The sequence below is a fragment of the Gavia stellata genome, chromosome 27 (assembly GCF_030936135.1).
Source record: "Gavia stellata isolate bGavSte3 chromosome 27, bGavSte3.hap2, whole genome shotgun sequence".
NCBI classification, from domain to species: Eukaryota; Metazoa; Chordata; class Aves; order Gaviiformes; family Gaviidae; genus Gavia; species Gavia stellata.
In genome coordinates this window covers 6,238,928-6,259,802 of record NC_082620.1, presented here as the reverse complement: position 1 = coordinate 6,259,802, position 20,875 = coordinate 6,238,928, and the positions used below count along the sequence as shown (strand labels likewise).

General features: G+C 40.7%; 2 protein-coding genes across 2 annotated transcripts; one reads left to right on the top strand and one right to left on the bottom strand.

The window, feature by feature from the left end:
- Positions 1 to 355: 355 nt before the first annotated feature.
- On the bottom strand, positions 356 to 1,649 carry B3GALT6 (beta-1,3-galactosyltransferase 6). The gene has a single exon (XM_009820843.2). It carries the CDS (start codon positions 1,647 to 1,649, stop codon positions 606 to 608), a length of 1,044 nt encoding a protein of 347 aa, XP_009819145.2. The 3' UTR covers positions 356 to 605.
- A 609-nt stretch (positions 1,650 to 2,258) lies between these two features.
- Positions 2,259 to 19,516, top strand: SDF4 (stromal cell derived factor 4). The gene is made up of 7 exons (XM_059829928.1): positions 2,259 to 2,515; positions 3,871 to 4,236; positions 10,770 to 10,906; positions 11,397 to 11,510; positions 15,053 to 15,211; positions 16,347 to 16,522; positions 18,092 to 19,516. The coding sequence occupies exons 2-7, from the start codon at positions 3,929 to 3,931 to the stop codon at positions 18,266 to 18,268; spliced, it is 1,071 nt and encodes a 356-aa protein (XP_059685911.1). The 5' UTR covers positions 2,259 to 2,515; positions 3,871 to 3,928; the 3' UTR covers positions 18,269 to 19,516.
- The last annotated feature ends 1,359 nt before the right edge of the window (positions 19,517 to 20,875 follow it).

Here is a 20,875-nt window from a genome sequence, read left to right as displayed (position 1 = left end):
TGTAAATCGGAGCACTCACCAAAGAACAGACTCACTCTCCCTCCCCTAACACGAATATCCTAGGTAAAACTGTTCCCTTTACTTGACTGCTTGTGTCAATAACCAGCCACCTGTTCCCACTGGCAATAGCAACTGATTTGCAGCCCCATTAGAATCTTCAAACCTTGCCAAACTGACACTTGTTCCTTGCCAAGAAATAAACAGCAGATGCTAGTTTCACAATCTTATAGATAGCATAAAGGCCTGTTGTCATCTTTAGCAAATAAATCTCAGGCTCTGTTAAAAATCTTAAAGCAACTTTTCATCCAAGTTATCTCCCCCAGATTTGCTGTACTATCCATATTTTGCAACCTATTATTTACCTTCAATGCTGTCATATGAGCCTTTCCATGCTTTTTGTCATCTATTTCTTTTTTTTTTAACACCTCTACATCATGCCACATCAGTAGCTCTTAGGAGTTTCAGGGTTTCATTGATCGTGACATAATGAATTGTGAAAAATCTTTTGAGTAATTTTTAAGCCCTAGTTACTGGGATTCTCCCCAAGTAACAGTAACCAAGCTCAGAGAGTCCATCAACATTCTGCCTTTTCCTTCCTCAGACTTTCACGGGATGCCATCCTTCCTTTGGCAACACTGTGAAGGAGGCACTCCCCAGTCATACATGTAGGAAAGCCTGAGCTTAACCTCTTCCTTACAGAGCTTTCCTTCTTTAGCCAGGGTCTGGTGCTTTTCCAGCATGTCCTCGATGCTTTGCTTATGAGTTACTATGTACTTATTGTTGCAACCCCGTGACTTATACTCAGTGTCAAAACGAGGGTCGTGCACTCTCTTCACGTCAATGGGAGCCAGCCACACCCCCAGGGAGACATCTTCACTCTGCCACATGTTCAGGTAGTCTCTGCTAAGATGCAAATAGTGCACCAGATCTGCAGAGATCACATAACCACCACCCAGAGCATATGGTAGATAGTAGTCACAGAGCACCCAGGCGCTCTCTTTCCATTTGCCGCCAGATTTGACTCGACCGCGGCCAGAAAAGAAGCCCCAATAGAGGCGACGCGGCTCCTTGGCTCTCAGCTCTTCCACGAGCACATCCAAGCGTACGAAGGTATCATCATCGGCCTTCAGGGCAAACTGGAAGTCCAGGTGCAGATCCAGCCAGACGTACGTGGCCAGGACTTTAGCAGTCAGGTTCTCATAGGAATCCCGCAGCTCTGGCAGAAGGAGGAGGTCTCTGTGCCGGCTCTGCTCTAGCTCCAGGCTGCGAAGCTCCTCTGCCCCGAGCCCACCTGTGCCGATGACAAAGCGGCTCCAGATGTCATCGTGAGGGGGGCGCCCGGCGGCCGAGAGCCACGTGCTGCGGATGATGCTGCGACGCTCGCTGTACTTGGGGCCGCTCGTAATGAGCACGGCCAGGAAGGCGGTCTCCTGAGGGGAGGGTGGCGGGGCTGCTGGGGGATGCGGCCCCCTGGCACCCCGCGGCGGCAGGGCCGCAGGCTGGTTGTGCGGGAGCCCGCGGGGGGCTGGCAGAGGCCGGAGGCCCTCGGAGGTGCACTTGGCCAGGTAAAGCAGGACCACGGCGAAGAGCGACAGGCCGCCCAGGCCCAGGGCCGTCTTGTGGCGGCACAGCAGGCGCAGCAGCTTCATGGCCGCGGGGCCTCGACGGGGCGAGCGGGCCCGGCCGCAGCCCCCTCCCTTCCGGGCCGCGAGGCCCCGCCCCCCGAAGATTTAGGCGGGAACGGCAGGAGTCCCGCCCCCGGGGGGGGGGGGGGGTTGGAAGGGCCTACGGCCGCCGAGAGGGGACAAGCTTCCTGTGGGAACCCTCACCGCGCTTCGCCGTCCCTCAAAGGTGGCTTCATGTCTCCTCCTCGCCTTTTCCCCTTCTCCTCGGGGAAGCGCCGGCTCAGGCCGGGAGGAGGAGCGGCTCCGTCCCTGCCTACCTGCTGGGCCTCCGGCGCGGGCTCGGTGTGCGCAGCGCCCGCCGCTCCGCCTGCCTGCTGGGGGAAGGGGTAGGAGGAGTGGCCGCGCCCCGCACACGCCGCGTGACCGCACACGACGGCGCCTTGCGGCGGCCATCTTGCAGCAGGGCACGCGAGGCCGAGACGCTGCCATTTTGGTTCCGGGCGCGCGGCGCTGGCCGCTGTTTCGGGTCAGGGCAAGGGAAAGGGCGGCGAGTGCCGTTTCAGCCGAGGGAGGGGCTGCGCCTCGGCGGGCCGGGCTTCCAGCCCCCATGGAAGCTCTGGTGCGTGGCGGCGCTGCCCCGCTGTGGCACGGGAGCGGACGTAGCCTTGTGAAAGGAGTCGCGTGTTAGCGAGCTGGCTGTCCTGATTTCGTGAGGGTTGCTAGCGGCGCGTTACGTACAAAAGGCAGCGTTTTAAGGGCTCCCAAGCGAAACAGATGAACGACAAGCACAAACCTAGAGATGTACGTATAGCCAGGGAAAAGGACCTGGCAGGGAATAAAAAAGGTTCCTTCGCGGTCGGAGGAGGAGGTCTGCTTTATTACTAATTGAGGTAAGGAAGAGCACGTGAGCAAATACGTTCGAATTTTTAGCACCTGGAGTTCTGCCTGCCTTCTTCAGCGCGTCACGGCCGCCGCAACGCGCTGGCAGCTGCCGCGGGTCCGGGGGGGACCCGCTGTGAGGGAAAATGGCTGCCGCAAGCGGCCCAGGGCGCTTTTCTGCCCTACTCCAAGATGGCCGCTCCACGCCCCGCACGCACGCGCTGCGTTTTGACGAAGTTCCTACGCAGCGCCGGCCCGGCCCGGTCTCCTCCTTCCGCCCGAGTCTCGGGGGCGGGAGTGGGCCGGGGGTCCTCCGCGCCGGCTGACGTCGTTCCGTGAGGAGCCGCCGCGGGGAGCGGGGCGAGGGGCAGCGAGGCCGAGGCTGGCCTCCCCGCGGCCTGGCACGGTTCTCGGAGGCTGCGTCCCCCTCCCGCAGGGCAGGGGCAGCGCGGGCGCCCCGGAGCTCTCGGTGAGTGCCTGTGGCCCTTCCTGGAGCGGGGTCGGGACCACCACTGCCCTTCGCGGCGGGCGGGGCAGCCCCGGCCGGGCTCCCCCCTCTCGGGCGGAGAATTAGCCGTGGCCGCTGGGTCTGTGGCTCCTGCCGCGGGCTGGGCGGGTACCCAAGGCTCTGCTGTGCCTCGCGGGTCGGTGGATTTTGTGCTTCTCGACGCTCGCTCTGCCGGGCTGCGCTCCCTTTCCCAGTCCCGCCGGTCTGCGAACTCCTGTGGCAGGGATTTTCACGCCCCAGCAAGCAGGTCTCGACAGGTCCGCCCCGGGGGTTGCTTTTCCTGCCGGTTGTTTCCTGGGTGTTTCCAGCTCTGCTTTATGCGATGGCATTTGTAATCGTATTTCCCTCGGCCATCTCTTTCCAAAAAGACCTTTACGTCTTTCAGCCTTTCTGAAGAAGTGGTCTGCTGAGATCTCTGGTAAATTGTGCTGTCGTGGCTGTTGCTGCGGCTTGCTGGCAAGTGCAGTGCTGGTGTTGGGGGCATTGCCACAGCTGAGCTTGGGCTGCACATTCGGACGGTAAGTGCTTGGTGCGCTGGGTTGGCTTCTCAGGAAGCGCTTGGGTTTCAGTTGTCAGCTCAGCTTGTGCCGTAACACCTGAAAACAGTTTCCAGAGCAGAGCCAGGCCATTTAGAGGATGTTATCTTCCAAAGCCCTTTGACAGAGGTTACAGTTGTGCAGAGTGAAAACTGACACAGATTAATGTCTTGTCATGTATTTATTACGTAACAGGCTTTTTTATTCTTTCACCACGAATACTTCTCTGTGTGTGTACGTTCTTCTGAATTTTAGGAGACTTTTTATTAGTGACACGACGTTCTAGAGTTTAATTCACGTGTTTTTTCCTTTTTGTTTTTAGATCATTTAATCCATTCACAGTAATTTAATCAGTCAGTACTTTGAATAAAAAGGAAAAAATGATGTCAAGACAAGCCTTTCTCTGCAGTTTGGGATCTCTGTATTTGTCCCTTCTGTTTGTATTTCTTCTAATGGATGTTTATGCAAGGCCTGCAAATAATTCAGCTCTCAAAGAAAAGCCAGCTGACAGTAAAGATGAGAATGAGATCTTGCCCCCAGACCACTTGAATGGGGTCAAAATGGAGATGGATGGACATCTTAACAAAGAATTTCATCAAGAAGTTTTCCTAGGAAAAGAGATGGAAGAGTTTGAGGAAGATTCAGAACCCAGAAAAAATAGGAAGAAGCTTATGGTCATCTTTTCAAAGTAAGTTACGTACATTGCCAAGAACAGTGCGGCCTCTTTCTCTGATCTTCAGAGTAAAATTTGCAAATTTTTCTGTAATATTTAAAAATTGTGATGACAAGGGGGAAAGCATCATACTGTAAGCACTGTGTTCACGTTATTAAGGTATTAACATACCTGTATAAACCATTCTCAGGAGTGAGAACGCATGTGTTGAGAGTCACGATCAGTATACGGGATTGGTGCTGTGGTCTAGCAAAATTTATGACAAAGCATACTGTTTCTATGTGAGAAAACCTATGTAGCTTCTCAAGGTATTGAAATTAATACTACTTTTCCTGGCTCAATGAATAATCAATCACACTTGTAGGTTGAATCAAGGAATTGGTGAGGAAGGGCTTCCTTCGTGGTAGGCTGCCCATGCAATGAATTGTGAGGGTGTGAGTTTGTTCCAGTTTTGTTCTAGCAGTAGTATGCTCTATTGCTTTCTGTAAGTTTGGTTTCGATTGGCAATCCAAGTTTCTTATTTATTGTTTAGTCTTATCTGCCATATGTATTTTGGTTTTGTTTCTGTTGTGACTTCTGCAAATAACTGCAGAGGAAAAACACTGAAAAGACAGCAGTAAAGTTAGAAGGGAAGAAAAGGGACAGACAAACAATGGGTAAAGTGGTGGCAAACAAACTAACAGTGGCTTTCTGTTCATGAAACTTTTCAGTAGATGCTAAGAGTCTAAAATTTGAGTGTTTCAAATGAAATGCATGAAGGTTAAAAATGATTATGCCTAACTGCACATACCAAGAAGTCAGAAATTGACATGACAGCTTTCTTCATTAAATTAGCAGTGTTGTTAACAAAACATTTAGCTCCTCAGAATTCAGAAAATGAGAAAAGAATGAAACATGAGAATGGAAAGATTAAATTTTTCTTTTGTAGCCTTTTTGAAAACTTCATCTCTTTACTTGGTGGGTGTAAAACTATTAAATTTGCTTTTAGGCATTAAAGCGTTTTTCCTTTTATAAAGCACTTCTTGTGCCAGGTAAGGTTTGTGTCAGCTAATAAACTGTCAGATGTTTGAAGGTGAGTAAACATAATGGAAATGGGAATTGAACTCAGCGCATACCTTTAGGCGCTAGGTGGCAGAATTGGCTTTAGTTGCGTTTTTGCAACGGAGGATTGATTTTTATTAGAATAGCTTAAATTACATTGGTGCTCTTAATGCTGATGGTGGTGTGGGGATGCGCATGTACTTGAGATAAAATGAGAAAGCTTAACAAAACTTTTCTTCTGCAAACGTGTCATTAAAAAGGAAAAAATCTCAGTAATAACATTGGATTATTTTTTCTGGTGTTCTCCTGAATAAAGGCAGCTAAAGCAAATAGGCAAACCAGAGTGCCTTTTTCCTTTCCTTTATTACTATGGCTGCTCTTCAGACCACTCACTTCATTGGTAGGATATATACAAGTATTAAGATTGTGCTTAGAAGGTTTCATTTTCTTTATTGCTATTTTTGTTTATTAGAAACATTCAGCTGGTGGTTAGTAAGTTGTCATTCACAAATTGCAAACTCCATTAATTTCTGCCTGTTTGTTATGAAAGAGGTTGTCTTAGGAAGCTTAAAGTGATTGGATTCAAGATCAGCTTCACTCAGATACTTACTTAAAATTACATTCCGTCCGATGATTAGATTAGAAATGTAGAAAAGCATTCTGAGGATTTTGGTTGCTTTCTAGACACACTCTTAAAGGGTGAGTGAAAAGAGAAATACTATGAACAGCTGTGAAAAGCTGGTAAGTCACAGGCTTCCAGATGCTTTGGAAATACTGTCTTTGAAGACATAACAGCTGAGATTCTACAGTGTGCCAGTATGGTATAAAGTAGTCAGTTCAAAGCATACATTACTGTCTAATAGGGTTGCTGAAAATAAAGTTGAAACATGGAAGAAAAGCTCCTCAAACCGTATTTTTCTAGGCAAGCAAGCTATAGGTGATCGAAAGAACAAGGGGCATTTCATAATTCTGTATTTCAGTTTCTGAAGTCACTCTTTACTGGGAGGACAAGCCTTACTTGTCTACAGAAGTGGTTTTTTTACAAGTTAACCAGTACTTCCACTTTGCCCTGTGAAATTAGGGCATGGTGCATCCTGAGTGCATCTTTTTAGTCTTTATGACTAAAAAGTGAGTGTTCAGGTATCACCAGCTCAAGAAAATCTGTGAGAGGGGCTTACTTGACATCCTTTCTTCTTGTACTTCTCGTAATTGCAAAAAACCCCACCCCATTTGCTGTAGTCTCCATTTAAATAGTTTAAATTAGCCTGGAATCTATAGAAAATTCTTTTGCTGTATGGTGTAGTTTAGCTTGTGTGGGTGGGAGGGAAGGAGGAAGGCTATTGAAAGGATCAAGTCTATTTATGGTGATGCTGATTTCGCTAAATCAGTGGCATTGTATACTAGAATTCAGTTTGGTGAGCCTTGCTTCTGAGGGTCAGTTATCTTGTAAATTAAAGTTCCTGTACTGAACAAAACCGATAAATTCAAGTACAGAAGAATGTAATGTGTGTGGCTTTCTGTCAGGGTGTTTTTGTGGTGATGGAGTTACCTCTGTGAGTTTGAAAATTGAGTATCCTTCTAGCATTGGCATTTTGCTGATGTTTTCAGCTACTTAGCGGCAGTCCTAGTTGTGGTTTAAAAATTGAAGTCTTTGTGTTAGCTGGGTGCCTTAACCTTGATGGTAATTCATCAGGTCACAGGCTTAAATACACCTTCTGTTAACTGCTACCATGTACAGAGGTGTGTTGGTTTGTTTTTTCCCCTCTTGTTTAAGTCATGAACTTATCCTTTCCTAAAGCAGAACTCGTTCTGAATCCCACAATGCTTGTAAATGTAGCTCACAGACTTTACAGCTGTGACTGTTTGTGTTCAGACTGCACACAGGGCAAGATCCATGCCCCCTTTCTTAATTTCAGGTTTATCTCGTAGCCTAACATGGTGTTCCATTTCTCCTGGTATGCATTCTGTCTGTGGCAGGAAGATGCTAGTAATGACAGCTGATGTTGGACAATAGCAGGTAGCATAAAGAGTGAGGAGAGGGGGCATTTCAAGCTTTCCTGTTTTGGTATCTTCAGTTTAGATTACAGATTTGTATCATTCAGTTAAAAAACTGGTTACGCTGTATGCCTTTGGAAGGTTTTAAGTAGTGTGTGCAGCCTGATTTGTGTTTTTCCTAACCTGTACATTTAAATATGCATCTAATAAATTTTGCATACCTCCTACCGTGTAAAGTAGAGCTTTCTTTCGGTTTCTGTTATTAAAAATTATTTTCTGGATCTGCTTTTCATTATTTGGATGAAACAGAAATCAGCTCTGAAGTGATATGCATTAGGTGCTCAAGGAAATTGTTATCTTTAGTCTTTTAGGTAAGAACACTGCCTTCCTGCTCCCCCCAATACCTTGGGCAGTGTTGTCACTTAGGAACCTGAAAACACAAATCTGAAAACCCAAGTGGTGAATGTTTATTGATAATACTTTCAGGTGTGAACCTCATGAAAGGTGGCCACAAAAATCTGGGTTTTAATGGCTTTTGGTTGAGAAACTGGACTGAAGTGTTTAAAACCTGTTCCTCTAGGCTTGACATCTATATTCAGTGCAGCCCTCGCTATACGATTTTGTTAAGGAAAAATTCGCAGTTATCCTGCAAAGTGGCATACTTGCTTGTTTCTTACTCAAAGGTATTATGAACATTTAGGCTGTGAATAGATAATGAAATATAGTTTGAATTGTCAGTGAAGTGTTAACCTTGAACTAAGACACAAGGAGCTGTTACGTGTGATGCTGCCCATTACTGGAATGTATTAATAGTAATGGTATTTATCACATTACATCAGCTACTGTCTGGGCTGTGGTTTATCTATAATTTTTCTTTGGAATGAGGTAGGTAAGCAATAAGGTAAGTTGCTCCCTGTAGTTTGTTTTTTAATTCAAATTTATGCTAACAGTAGTCCCCGCTTCTACAAAATCTTTCTTTTCTGTCGGTTCAGGAAGCAGTACATCATATACCTAAGTTTCTACAAATTTGAGATAGCACTCTCTAGCAGAAAACTATGCTTCTTGTAGAAAAAGAGCAATCAAGATTTGGGTGTTGGGTTTTGTTTGGTTCTGGTGTATCAGTTTAAGAAATCGTCACAAGATTTCTATACGCAGATTGCCAAGGAAGGTTTGAGCGAAGTTGTAATCTGGGATTCTATTCTTGCTTGGATTAATTTTTTTCTTGAACTTAAATTCCTTCTTGCCAGTACTTGTTCTTTGGCATTTTTTTTAAGGAGTGTATTAGAACGTGCCACTCTTTACTAACATCTTTTGAGTGTTCAGGCCTATCTGCTTCAGAAAACTGGTTGCTCATCACTGTGTTAGAAAATCAGTTTTCCATGAATGACCGGTATTAGGTTGTTTGGCAACACGTAATTATCTAAGCTTGTCATTGTTCGTGGAAATGTTTTCAGTAGTCCATTCTGAATGAGATAGTTATCTAAGGGAGCATGGACAGTCTTTTGCTTTTGTCACCTTAGATGGTAACTTCACAGCAGGACCATATCTTATATTTCGTACAGATGTAAATACTACTCTCAAAAGCAGAAGTGCTGTTTATGGGCACTGAAAGGATTTCAGCTCACCTTGCACAGTGGATGCCTGCTAGTTCAATAAATCTGAGTCATTGGAGACTTCTTGTGAACTGTGGTAGCAGAACAAAGGTGTGCTTTCGTGAGCTAGAAGAGCAATAAATGGGATGTTTGTTACCTTTTTCCCTACTTAACAATGTGATTTAGATGGAAAGTACAGCTTGGAAGTAGTAAGTTTGATAGCTTTGATCTAAGGAAACTAGAATGTTAAATGTTGAGGGGAAGATGCTTTGTTTTCCCTTCTCATTTTTGCTAGTACCTATTCCATATCAAACCCCACATTTGTTCACCTGGTAAGTGCAAGGTGGCGCAAGTGGAACGTGAGCATTTTACTGGTCCTGCCATTGATGCTGAAAAGTTGCTGATACTGAGCCTGTGCGTATATATGTGGAAAGATGTGATACAATATTTAAAACCACTAATACTGCATTTATTAATACAGCTAAGTGTTGTAGAAGATTAGGTGCTAGGGTTGTTGTTTGGCCTAAGCTTTTAACATTTAGTTGACATTTAAAGGCAAATCACATTTAATAACTTGAGTTTCAATGGTAACACTTGAGTACTGTTAAGACAGTGATAAAAACAGATAAAAAAGCCAGAGTCAAGCTGGGGTTTTTTGTTGTGTTTTGCTTTGCTGGTTTTTTTTTTTTAGTTGAACGAGGGTGCTTTTGGTATGCTTTAAGTAGAATCTTGCCTCCTAAACGTTAGTGATATCGTTTCAGTTTTAAAAACTGTTATATCTTATTTGAATAAATACTTAATGATATGCTCAAAAAAACCTCAGTGGCACATTACTGTTTTTGTATTTGTTCTTCAGCTGTGATTTTTATATTAACTTCTTTCTAATGAAATAAACATGAATGGAATTGATGGTATGTCAGTGTATCTTTCTTGATAAAGCAGTATGGGTAGTACATTAAGGAGAGCACTGGATTGTCAGCTTGGACAATACTGATAATTTTAGTCAGGTAGAAGTAGTTTAGTTCTGTAGCTCAGTAGCACCGAGTACAAGCATATCCTTTGACAAAGCAAAGCCATCCTGATAACTCAAAAACCTACTGGAGAACAAATGTATGTGCAGAACTTCTAAATGAATTAGAATTAAGAATTCTAAGAATTAAGAATAAATGAATTAAGAATTAGAAACTATCAGCTCTAACATGTTACCAGAGATCAAGGTATAATGGAGGAAACTTGGTTGGTTTGGTTTTTTCCACTCACAAGTACTACAGTCAAAGTATTAAATAGTTTGAAAGTCCTTGCACCAATGTTATTCACGTTATATTTTAATTGTTTTTGATGGTCATGACAGTTGTGATGTAATCTAGGCAGACACAGGGAGGTAGCTCATCAGTAAACTTCAGAGATCTTGGAAGATCAAGGTAAAAAAGGACTTGGAAAGATAAATTGAGAGGGAGTTAATGGTTTGAGAGGATGTTAGAGACAAAATTTTTCAAAGTAGTGAAAGTCTGCACCAGCTGGCAGTTGACAGTTCTGAACCAATGGGACATGAGCTAATGTGCCATGAGTGATGTATTTGTGGTTTCCTCTACTTTAAAAATTTACTCCAAAACCTAATACTGAAATCAGTTAACTTAGAGCAAAGTGAAGTATGGCTGAATGTTCTTCACTGAGTAGTAACCTAGATGTTGTAGTTACTTAGCCATTTTTTGGTAATTAAATTTAACTTGCTACTTGTTTACTCTGTAGTTCAAAGAATGTACAACTTCTCAGACAGGGTTATAAAATACTCCTTCCTGTAGCAACCTATGTTTGTTATTGTTGAATAAAGCAATTAATTTAGAATCTAAAAATATACCACACCTTTTCCTCGCCCCCCCCAATCCCCAAATCTAAATCTTGTTTGCTATTCATCCATAGGGTGGATATAAATAATGATAAAAAGATAGGTGCAAAAGAGATGCAGCGCTGGATCATGGAAAAGACAGATGAACATTTCCAGGAAGCTGTGGAAGAGAATAAAATGCACTTCCGAGCTGTGGACCCTGATGGTGATGGTAAGATGAACGATTCCTCCATCTCCTGATGACATCTTAAGTCGGTTGCTAGCAGCCAAACCTACTGGCTGCTCTTCAGATGTGCTGTGACAAAATCCAAGTTCCTTTGGGACTGCATGTAATCACAACAGTTTTGATCCATGCAGAAGCCAAAGGAGTAATGTGCTTCACCAGTCAGCATTGTAATTCTGCGTTGACTGCTATGTTATTTCACTTGTGGTCGTAGGAAATTGTAACAAGTTGAGTGGCTCTGCCAGGGGTGGGGTGAGAATGGTGACATAAATAGGTTATTTTCAGAAGGCCTGTCTGGTCTAAAGAAACATAAAAGTGAATCAGGTGGTAGTTTTCATATTGCTGTTCATAAAGCTTAGTCAGATGGTTATAGTGCTGAACCAAAAGATTTTAGCACGTATTGTTTTAAGTAATGAGATCGAAAGTTCGCCATTTAAGCATACTATGTCAGTGTCTGAGATACGACTCTTTCTTACAGGCCATGTGTCCTGGGATGAATATAAAATTAAATTTTTGGCAAGTAAGGGCTTTAATGAAAAAGAGATTGCAGAGAAGATCAGAAACAATGAAGAGCTGAAAATAGATGAAGAAAGTAAGTGCAGACTGTTGGTGTGTGTCAGTTTTACTTTCCTAAAACCTGAATGTCAAAACTGTTCTTAATACAAGATGAATGTTTGAGTTGTTCTTCTGCTTCTACACAAATGTAGAACATGTAAGTCATAAGACAGAAATACTAGATTTCTTTCCAACTTAAATCTGCCTTCCCAACGCTCTTGATGTCAATATTTAACACGGAAAAATCTTGGTTGCTTATTTGTTACTGCTTATTTGAATAGTTTTCAGTTATTCGTGTTTAACAGTCTGCTAAAATTTGTCAGACCTGTGTTGTCTGTGGACCATTGTATTGTTAATGTGGGAACCAGGTCCCCTGTTGCTGCAAATGAAAGGGAGTTGCTATAAACAACTCCTGTTCTAAAACTGAGGAGAGGTGTATGTGCTACCAACCAGTGTTGTGTTTAAATGGGTATGTGCTTAGGCACCGCAAAGCATACTAGAAGTTAATAGCGGAAGGTTGCCTAACATTTGTTTCATGTTTCATCTAAGTTCTATAGAGAGAGATTAATTCTTTAGGTTAGTGAGATTGATCATTCCTTCCTTCTTACTTCTGAAACTTTCCTTTGAATCTGGCTTGGTATAAACACGGCAACTCTTAACAGAGTAAACTCCCCACTCTCCCCTTCTAAAAGTGTCTAAATTTACTGTTAAGTAAAACATGAAGCCTTAGCCTTTCCTTGCAGGAATTAGTAATTTAAAAGTGGGTTATGTTATATTTTCCATTCATCAAAAAGCAACTAAAATGCAAATGGGCCTTTGAATTTTATGGCAGGGAAAACACCTGTGCAGCGTGTTCTACGGCAGTGTGGTTAACTACAGTTTACAGGAATGCTCATCAGATAAAACATTTGCTGAATAAGGGAAGTGTGTACATAATCATTTTTCTACCTAGGTAACAAGCCTTGTTTGGGAAGATCAAATTAGTTATCTACCGCTTCCTGAGGATGATAGGCAAAACTTATTTTCATATTCTAGTGCAGTGGAAAAGTACTCTTTTTCGGTCTGTATAATAAAAAATAACTGAATGCGTGGATCTTAAGGCACGTTCTGAGTCTTGTGCAGAAGCACACTACAGTTTGGATGCCAGGCCAAAACTAGGGACACAACTTTTATTTAACTTACGCAGATAACGACAGTTTCAACTGATGGCGGACAGTTGAGTTTCATTTAAGACTGAGTAAGAAAGGTAGGCAAAGGGAGATTGACTTGTGAATTCTGACGTTTGGGGTTGGCTACACTGGAAAACCATAAGCAAGTGATTTGATGATTCTGTTTACTTCTGTCCTTGATATAACTAAAACTTGCCATTTACAAACTTGCCCTAAGATTCATGTTAAAGGTTTTCTTTACTCTTCACAAAAAAACCATTCACTGAAGACTTAACTCTTAATTGCAACTAGCAGTTCAAAAATGTAAATGTGACTGTTGGGTTTGTTTCTTTTCCTCTTGTAATTCAGCAACCAAAAGCATGCAGGAGCTATTTAAGACAGTTTATTAAATGAAAAAGAAAGTTTATTATCTGAAGACTAGTCTTTCAGAGTGTTTTTAAAATGTGTGAAAAGCAAGTGCTTCGCATTTGTGCTTGTTAGTGTATTTTGCAGATGGCAGTGTGTGCCACAGACTGTATTTTTTCCAGTATGTCATTTAGAAAATGCCTACACCAGAAAAAGAATACTCTGTACAGGTATTTTTTTCCTGTTTGGTTATGTTCAGGACCACTAGGTGCACATAATATTTATGTTGTGTGTTGGAGGTTGGTTTGTAAATGTAAAGTGATTTTGGTGCTAAGGTATCTGTTCCTACATGTGTACTTCAACTTGTGTTTGCTCCTTGCAGCAAAAATATTTCCCTTTATTAAATTATAGTGTTAACTAAAACATATGCAGGGTTTAGGTCTGAAATCAGGATGCTTTCTGATATAGAATAGACAAGGTAGCTAAAAGGAGTAATAAGTACTTGTATCCTTAAGTAACTGAAAACTAAATGCATTTCATGATGCTTAGCTTAGGATCGGTTCTTGATGTTTCCGAACTTACTTTTGTAGAGCTACCCTCTTAAATCTCTTATGGTTCCAACAAATCACATTTTTAGGCTGAAATACTGGATGATGTATCTGAGTCTAAGGATTTAAGTTCTCTCTAGGTAGACAATTCTTTAAATTCTGAGCCTTTGACAGGGTAAAGGAAGAAGGGAGGAGCAGAGGCAGGGCAGAAGTCTCTTCATAGCTTTCCTAGTCCTCTGCTTTATGGCTTTGCTTATACTGCCTTGTAAAGAACAGCTGTCTATTGAAATGTATTGTTGATTGCTGTAAAAACTAGGCTTTGATTTTGCTTTTTTATAATCTGTTTAATACAATTCTTAAGCTTAATTCATATACGTAGTTTTGTGGAGGGTGAGGGTACTATCTGGAATTGCAATGTGGCTGGAGGAAAAAACTCTGCACTTAAAATTCTGTGCAGTATGCATAATTCCATCAACACTTTGTGGTAGGTCACCGTATCATTTTGTTAATTAAAATCCTGTGAGCTTGAACATAGCGGAAAAGAGTTCAAAACAATAATACAACTGATTTTGGTTTAGATAATGTTGTATTAAGAAATGCCAAGTTGAAATAAGAAAAGTTGAGTGTTGTAACATTGGAGTAATAAAATCTGTCCCTTTTGATGCTTGGAATCGCTGTGTTGGCAAAGAATATTTTGTTACCTGTGGTAGACTTAATAAGTGCTGTAGAGTAGAATAAACCTAAGTAGTGCTGTTAGCCAAAGCACTAGTACAGTGGTGCTTCACAGATCAGAAGCATCTTTGTAGATTTAATGATAGTCATGTTACTTGGTCTTAGAAGAAAACACGCTAAAATGTTAAAGGGTTTGTTGTTCTGTGGTTGTTATTTGGGTAGGAAAAGAATTGGTTGACATCTTCCTTTCTTGTAGATGTTAACTAGGTGTGTGATGTCACAATTGCAATACATGGAGATAGTGAATCTGAAGAATATTTTGAATTTGAAGAATGTTTTGTCTATTTCAATGTGCAGGACTGGTTTAAGTAGAAAACAGAAATGATTCGTTCAGAAGAAAGGTACTACTGGTATTCAGGCAGGTGAAATATTTCTGTTGGTAGTGCAGTTCAAAATATAAAAATAAGAAGGGAGACCGACAAGTATGGAACAAACTCGGATTATTCATGCCTCCTACCGGAACCAGCTAACAGTACTAGCAGGACAATAGTTTTCACTTGATACTTTGAAGTTTTGATACAGGTGTAGCTAAATCTTTATTTTTGTCTCCTAATTTCAGTTCAGTTGTTTGGTTAAAGGATCTTTCCTAGTGTTTCAGCACAAACTGGACGAAACCAATTGCACATTTTTTCCCCTCAGCACCTGCTTTCCCTGGGAGTTGAACTGTAAAATAACTGGTTCATAGGTCGTCCTTGTTTGAACAACTGAGTAACAGGGGAAGGTATGTTTTAAGAACTTTAAATAGATTGAATGTAATGGCTTAAATATTTTTCTTAAATTTCTAGCACAGGAAGTTTTAGATAACCTGAAGGATCGGTGGTACCAAGCTGACAACCCACCTCCTGATCTGTTGTTGAATGAAGAAGAATTCTTGTCCTTTCTTCATCCAGAGCATAGTAGGGGAATGCTGAAGTTCATGGTGAAAGAAATCATCCGAGATTTGGGTATGCCATTTAAAAACATGTTTCTTGGGAGCTGTTTACTTGCAAACCATTTTATTGGATAGACGCTGTTAGGTCATTGCACTGTCGTGGTTCAATCTGAAATTTTGGCACATTTTGTTTGCTCTGTTCTACACATCTTCTAATGTGATGAGTAAGAAAAACAAACTGTTAGCACAAATGCGGGCATCTCTATGGAGTTGTCTATGCATCTCTCAGAACTAAATTTAGTCTCTGGTTATTAAAGATCAGCACAGCAGTTTATGTCAGAAAGATATTCTGACTACTTCGTACAATGAAGATCAGCTGACACTACTTCACGTTGAAGTGCTGCTGCATTATAAGGTCACTGTAGCAATAGTAGAAAAGGTTTGAATAGTAAAATATTATAAAATATATTGATATGAATGTTCCATGAGGAGGACATTAATTGCTTTGTACTTCCCCAGTACAGCAACCGTTTAAGAATCATGACATACAGTCATGAAAGTGGAAATAAATGACTGAGGTTTCTAAGCAAATAATATTTTTTTAAAAAATTCATAAGTATTGGCACATATGTTTGCTTTTTTCTGTTGGGTCAAAGGTGATGCATATTTAAAACTGCTAGAACACCTGGATTAAAAAAAAAAGATAACTATGACTTTGCTAGTTGTTAGCTTAATAAATATGAGTTTCCAATGATACTTGAGTGTGTGACATGCACAGGCGGAACAACTCCAGTATGCAGTCTTTTATGAGGGTTCATTTACCTGAATGCTAATACAAGGGGAGACAGGATACAGCTGTAAGAAAATGTCTGTTGTAGTAGATTGATGAAAAAATAAACAACAATCAAAAAAAAAAAGCCCAGCTTGCCAACTGGTGTGTCCTTCAGGTTCAGAAAAATTCTTTTAGTTTAGTATATTAATGAGTGTATGTGTTTTAGCCTTCTAAAACATTGTGTGTGTACCATAACACAGAGGGTTTTTGGCTAACCAAAGTTATAAATGGTGACTATTCTTCTCTGCTAGAGTCAGGATTGTGGACTGCTGAAACCAGGCAAACGGTACCAATGACATCTCTGACATGAAGGAATTTCTCATTTTTAATGGGCATTAAGCAAATACTTCTCAGTTACTGTGTACTTCTGTTGTAGATCAAGACGGAGATAAGAAACTTACCCTTTCAGAGTTCATTTCATTACCTGTTGGTACTGTAGAGAACCAGCAAGCTCAAGATATCGATGATGACTGGGTAAAAGACAGAAGGAAGGAATTTGAGGAGGTCATTGATGCTAACCATGATGGTATTGTCACAATGGAAGAGCTGGAGGTAAGTCTTCCTCAAATAGTTCTAGTGTTCTTAAAACCAATAGTTGGTTTTTAAATACAGGATTGAAACTGATTTAGAGAATATGAAGTCCAAATATATTTGAATTAACAGTACGGGTGTGTGTCTATTTACAAAACTTTGGATTATAGTATTGTTCTATAGTGCTTGCAGATAGTGTTGTTATGTTTTTTGTTGAAGAGGAGAGGGAGTTTTCGTAGCTAACTGTTATTCATGGGTATGCTTTTAGGGTTTTTTGTCACATAGACACTTGTGTGGATATGGAGTGCATGAAAGCAAGTCACAGATTTCATTAGGTGCACTGGTTAATGGGACAATGAGTCATACTTTCAGTTGCAAAAGGAGTAACTGGCAACCTATATATTAAAAAAAAAAAAACTCAACAACCAACAAACCCTGGGGCTTCAGTAGCCTGGAAAATAGCAGAGATCTCTTGTCTTTCAGAGTGGTTTTTTCTTTTTTAAAAAAACAAATTATTATTTTCAAGTATGGCTTCTAGTTTGTGGCCTTTTTGTTTTGCAGAAGTAAGGCTTTCTTCTAATAATTTTGTCTGCAGAAGAGTCTACCAAACAACATGAAATATTTTGCACCCTATAGTTATGGCCATTTGTGGCCAATGGAGGATCCTTGTGGCTCATTTCTGGCTTTTTTTTCCTTCCTGGATGTAAGAACGTACTTTGACTAATAGAATTCAAACTGCAGCATAGGCAGTGTGAGAGGAGAACATCTAAAATGTTGGCCTTCTCCCCAAGACAGGACGCACGTTCCTAACCTTCTCAGTATGCAGATACGTGTGTATGAATGATAGTGGTAGTATGGATAAACAGTTATATTGTGGCATAGACAATGTTAATAGCCTTTTTACTGAGAATTTTCTTTTAAAAATAACTGTTTTATCTCTGAAGTCTTTGTATATGTGTGTACACAGAGATGCACACACATACATGTTGCATCTTCTGGGAAGAAATTGAAGATGATCTTGAGTCTTCTACATCATGCACTAAAATGCAGTGCTTGAAAACTTCTAATCTGTTTCAAGAAAGGTGAAGGAGCAAAATGATTTGTTTCTGAGACTTCTGACCTCTGTAATGTCTGCCTGGTAGTTTAAAGTGGAACAAGAAAGTTCTAAATTGATCATGTTCTAAAAAGATTATCTCCAGAAACAAGAAAATTTAGGTCATACAGATCAATAGTGTGCCACTTCTTACTTTTGAATTTTATATTTCTTCACGAAAAACACCGGATTTGGTAGTGAGTTTAGTTTGAAACTACAATAAAAATACTTTTGACATTTTGGACACTGGCATAACCTGAGAAAATCTGGATTTCTAGTAGAACAGCCAAGGAAGCAGTGAATGCAAAAATAGCTAGAAGATAGATGTAAGCCTGTTAAAAAAGTATGCTAACACCTTTTTCCATGACTTACGTTCACGTTGGGATGGCTTATGTTGGTCTCATAATTGCTGAAGCTTACAAAGAGCTAAGGTTCATAATTCTGATGTGTGGAAATGTGTGCTTAGTGATTGAAAATTATTTTCTTTCTTGTTTTAGGAATATATGGATCCTATGAATGAATACAATGCCCTAAATGAAGCGAAGCAAATGATAGCAGTAGCAGATGAAAACCAAAACCATCACTTAGAGCTGGAGGAGATCCTGAAATACAGTGAATACTTCACAGGCAGCAAGCTTATGGACTATGCACGTAATGTCCATGAGGAGTTCTGATCTTGCGCACTTTTCCAGAGCTCTGAAGCACTTTCTTGCTTTCAAAAAAAAACAAAGAAAAAAAGGAAAAAAAAATCCAACCCCCAAACAGACAGAAAGTTACTTTGCTGCTATCTGTGTTATATGCCTACAGTGTGTTGTCCTAGACTTAAAAAAACCTTCCGTCCATACATAAGATCTACAGCTCTGTTGCCTTCAGTATGAGGGGAAAAAATGGTCCATCAATAATGGGGCAGGTACTGGACTTCATCAGTTTGCCCTGATTTATACAGTTAATCCAGCTGAAGTTTCAGCTGCTTTTGGCTAATTGTATTTGGTGGAGGCTTCTTAAATATTTAACTCTTCTCGTTACCCTCATAGCTGCTGATCCATGGAAATCGCAAATAACACTGAAAGATGTTGGCTTTTGTAAAGGGGGTTGTGGTTCTACTACGTGTATTCTGACCTCATGAGAATATCCATACATAGACTGATTGGCTAATCTTGCAGTATTTTTCTCAATGCATCTCAATTTACTTATGTATTGTTGAGAATTTAATGCAAGTTCTCCCTCCATCGCTGAACTATCTTTAGGAGCTGTGGGGAAGAACTTATTTTAAATGTTACAGAGAAACTGTTCTGCATCTACTTTAAAAAGAAAACTGGTTATAGTGTGACGGGTTTTTTGTTTGCAGCTGCACTGGGAATGTGAGAGACTTGAGATTGCTTATGTCTTAAAAAATCAAATTTCATTCTAAAATGAAACAAAGGGGAAGGTTTCTTTGTGGTTTTAAAGACGTTGAACAGAGCAATGGGATTCACCTAGGTGTATGATTACTACTTAACTAAAATTCATAGTTAAAACTAGTATAATTACTTGCCTCTGTGCAAATTAATGATGCTGATGAAATCATGAATGATGAAGCTGGGGGAAATACAGGCTTTGCTTTTGAACTGCTTTTGCCAGAGCAACGTACAGTCAGCACTTGGGAAGCTTTTTAATCAGTTTGGTTTTGGGTAATCTCTGAAAGCATCTTGCAACACAAGGGTCATATCCACTACTGTCTAAAATAGAAAATTTATTTTTACTCTGGTTCCATCTTTACTGTAAAAACCCCTCTTTTTGAAGGGTTGCCTGAAAATCCAAGTGAGATGTTATATTTGATTAAATTTATTCTCTTAATATAATGTAAATATAAGTATTGCTGTCTGTTTCTGTTTTAGTATTATCTCTCTTTTTTTTTTGTTAAATGGCTTGTATGAGAGTCTTTTTATATACATATATCTTTTTTTTTTCATTAAATATTTTTCTCCATGCTTTGGAAATGTTGCTGTATTTAGGTTTTTCAGTGAGTGGGGAAAAATTCAAACTCTTCAGAGGACAGACAAATTAAAATATGATTTGAAAGAACTGCAACAGAGGGATAAATTCACTTGATAATCTCGTGTTAAAAAGAGCTTAGAAAGTCTGCCACATTAGTCAGCCTCAACTGCCTTCCACCCCCTACCAACGCCCCACATGTCCTTGATTGCAGGGTAGGGAGATTTTAATACGGCTAGAATCTGGAGATGTTCAAAACAAAATCCCATGTCTAAAAACGTGGTGCTTAGCGGAAGTCATAGGTATGGCTGGTTTAGATTGATTGATTGGCAAAAGCTCTAGGTTTTGCCTTGCTGTTGTTTTAACTAAGGCTTCATAAATATGTGATGACCTGTGCTTTGAACCAACACAAAACTATACATGTAAACATACAGTTTTGCAATGTGGTTGCTTGCAATCTAGTTAGACAAAAGTTTTAGCAATATTAGTTGATAACTGTATACATGTCCTGACTGCGTTCTTCTATTATACTCCACAGTTCAGTTGTTTAGATATAATTTGTCACACTTGATGCCCAGAAAGCAAGTGCTAGTTTGCAGAGGGATTCTTGAGCAGCTGAAATATGATGATGAAATTTGGAACTTTATCTGTCAATAGAGGCAAAGATTATGCATACGTAGTCTTAGTTTAATCTTTTGATAACGGCAGCATGGAATCCCTTGAAAAATACAAGGTAACACAGTATTTAGCTAGCAACTGCAAAAATGTTAAAGTATGTACTGTTCTTGCGCTATTTGCCACACACCTGATAAATCTGAAACTTGAGCAACTGTGAAAATTCATTTTTAATTTAGGCATGGAGTTCTGCACCTTAATGTGTTTTGGTTTTCTCTGCCAGAAATCAGGATCACGTGTTGACTAACAGCTGTAAGGATAAAGTGGACTGCATGGTGAGATTTGGAGGTACCTGAGATTATTCCTGGCTTGGAATTTTAGAAGTTCAAACTATTCTAATTTGTTCATAGTCTTATTTTTAAAAATTCTTCAAGTATTTTATATGCACTCAGTCTTTCTCAGATTCTTGTAGGTCCTTTCCCATAGGGGAACCCTTACTTGCCTGTAATCCCTAAGTAATCTAGTGACTTTTTCTTTAAAGCCTTTTATTAAGCACTAGTTTTGAGTTCCATGTTTTTTGGTCCCCCCCCGTGTACACAAGCAATCTGCCTACCGTTAATAGGACTTGGTATTCTGAGTGCTACTATCTCATGGATATGTTTTGTCTTTTCAGAATTCAAAAGCTTGTCTAG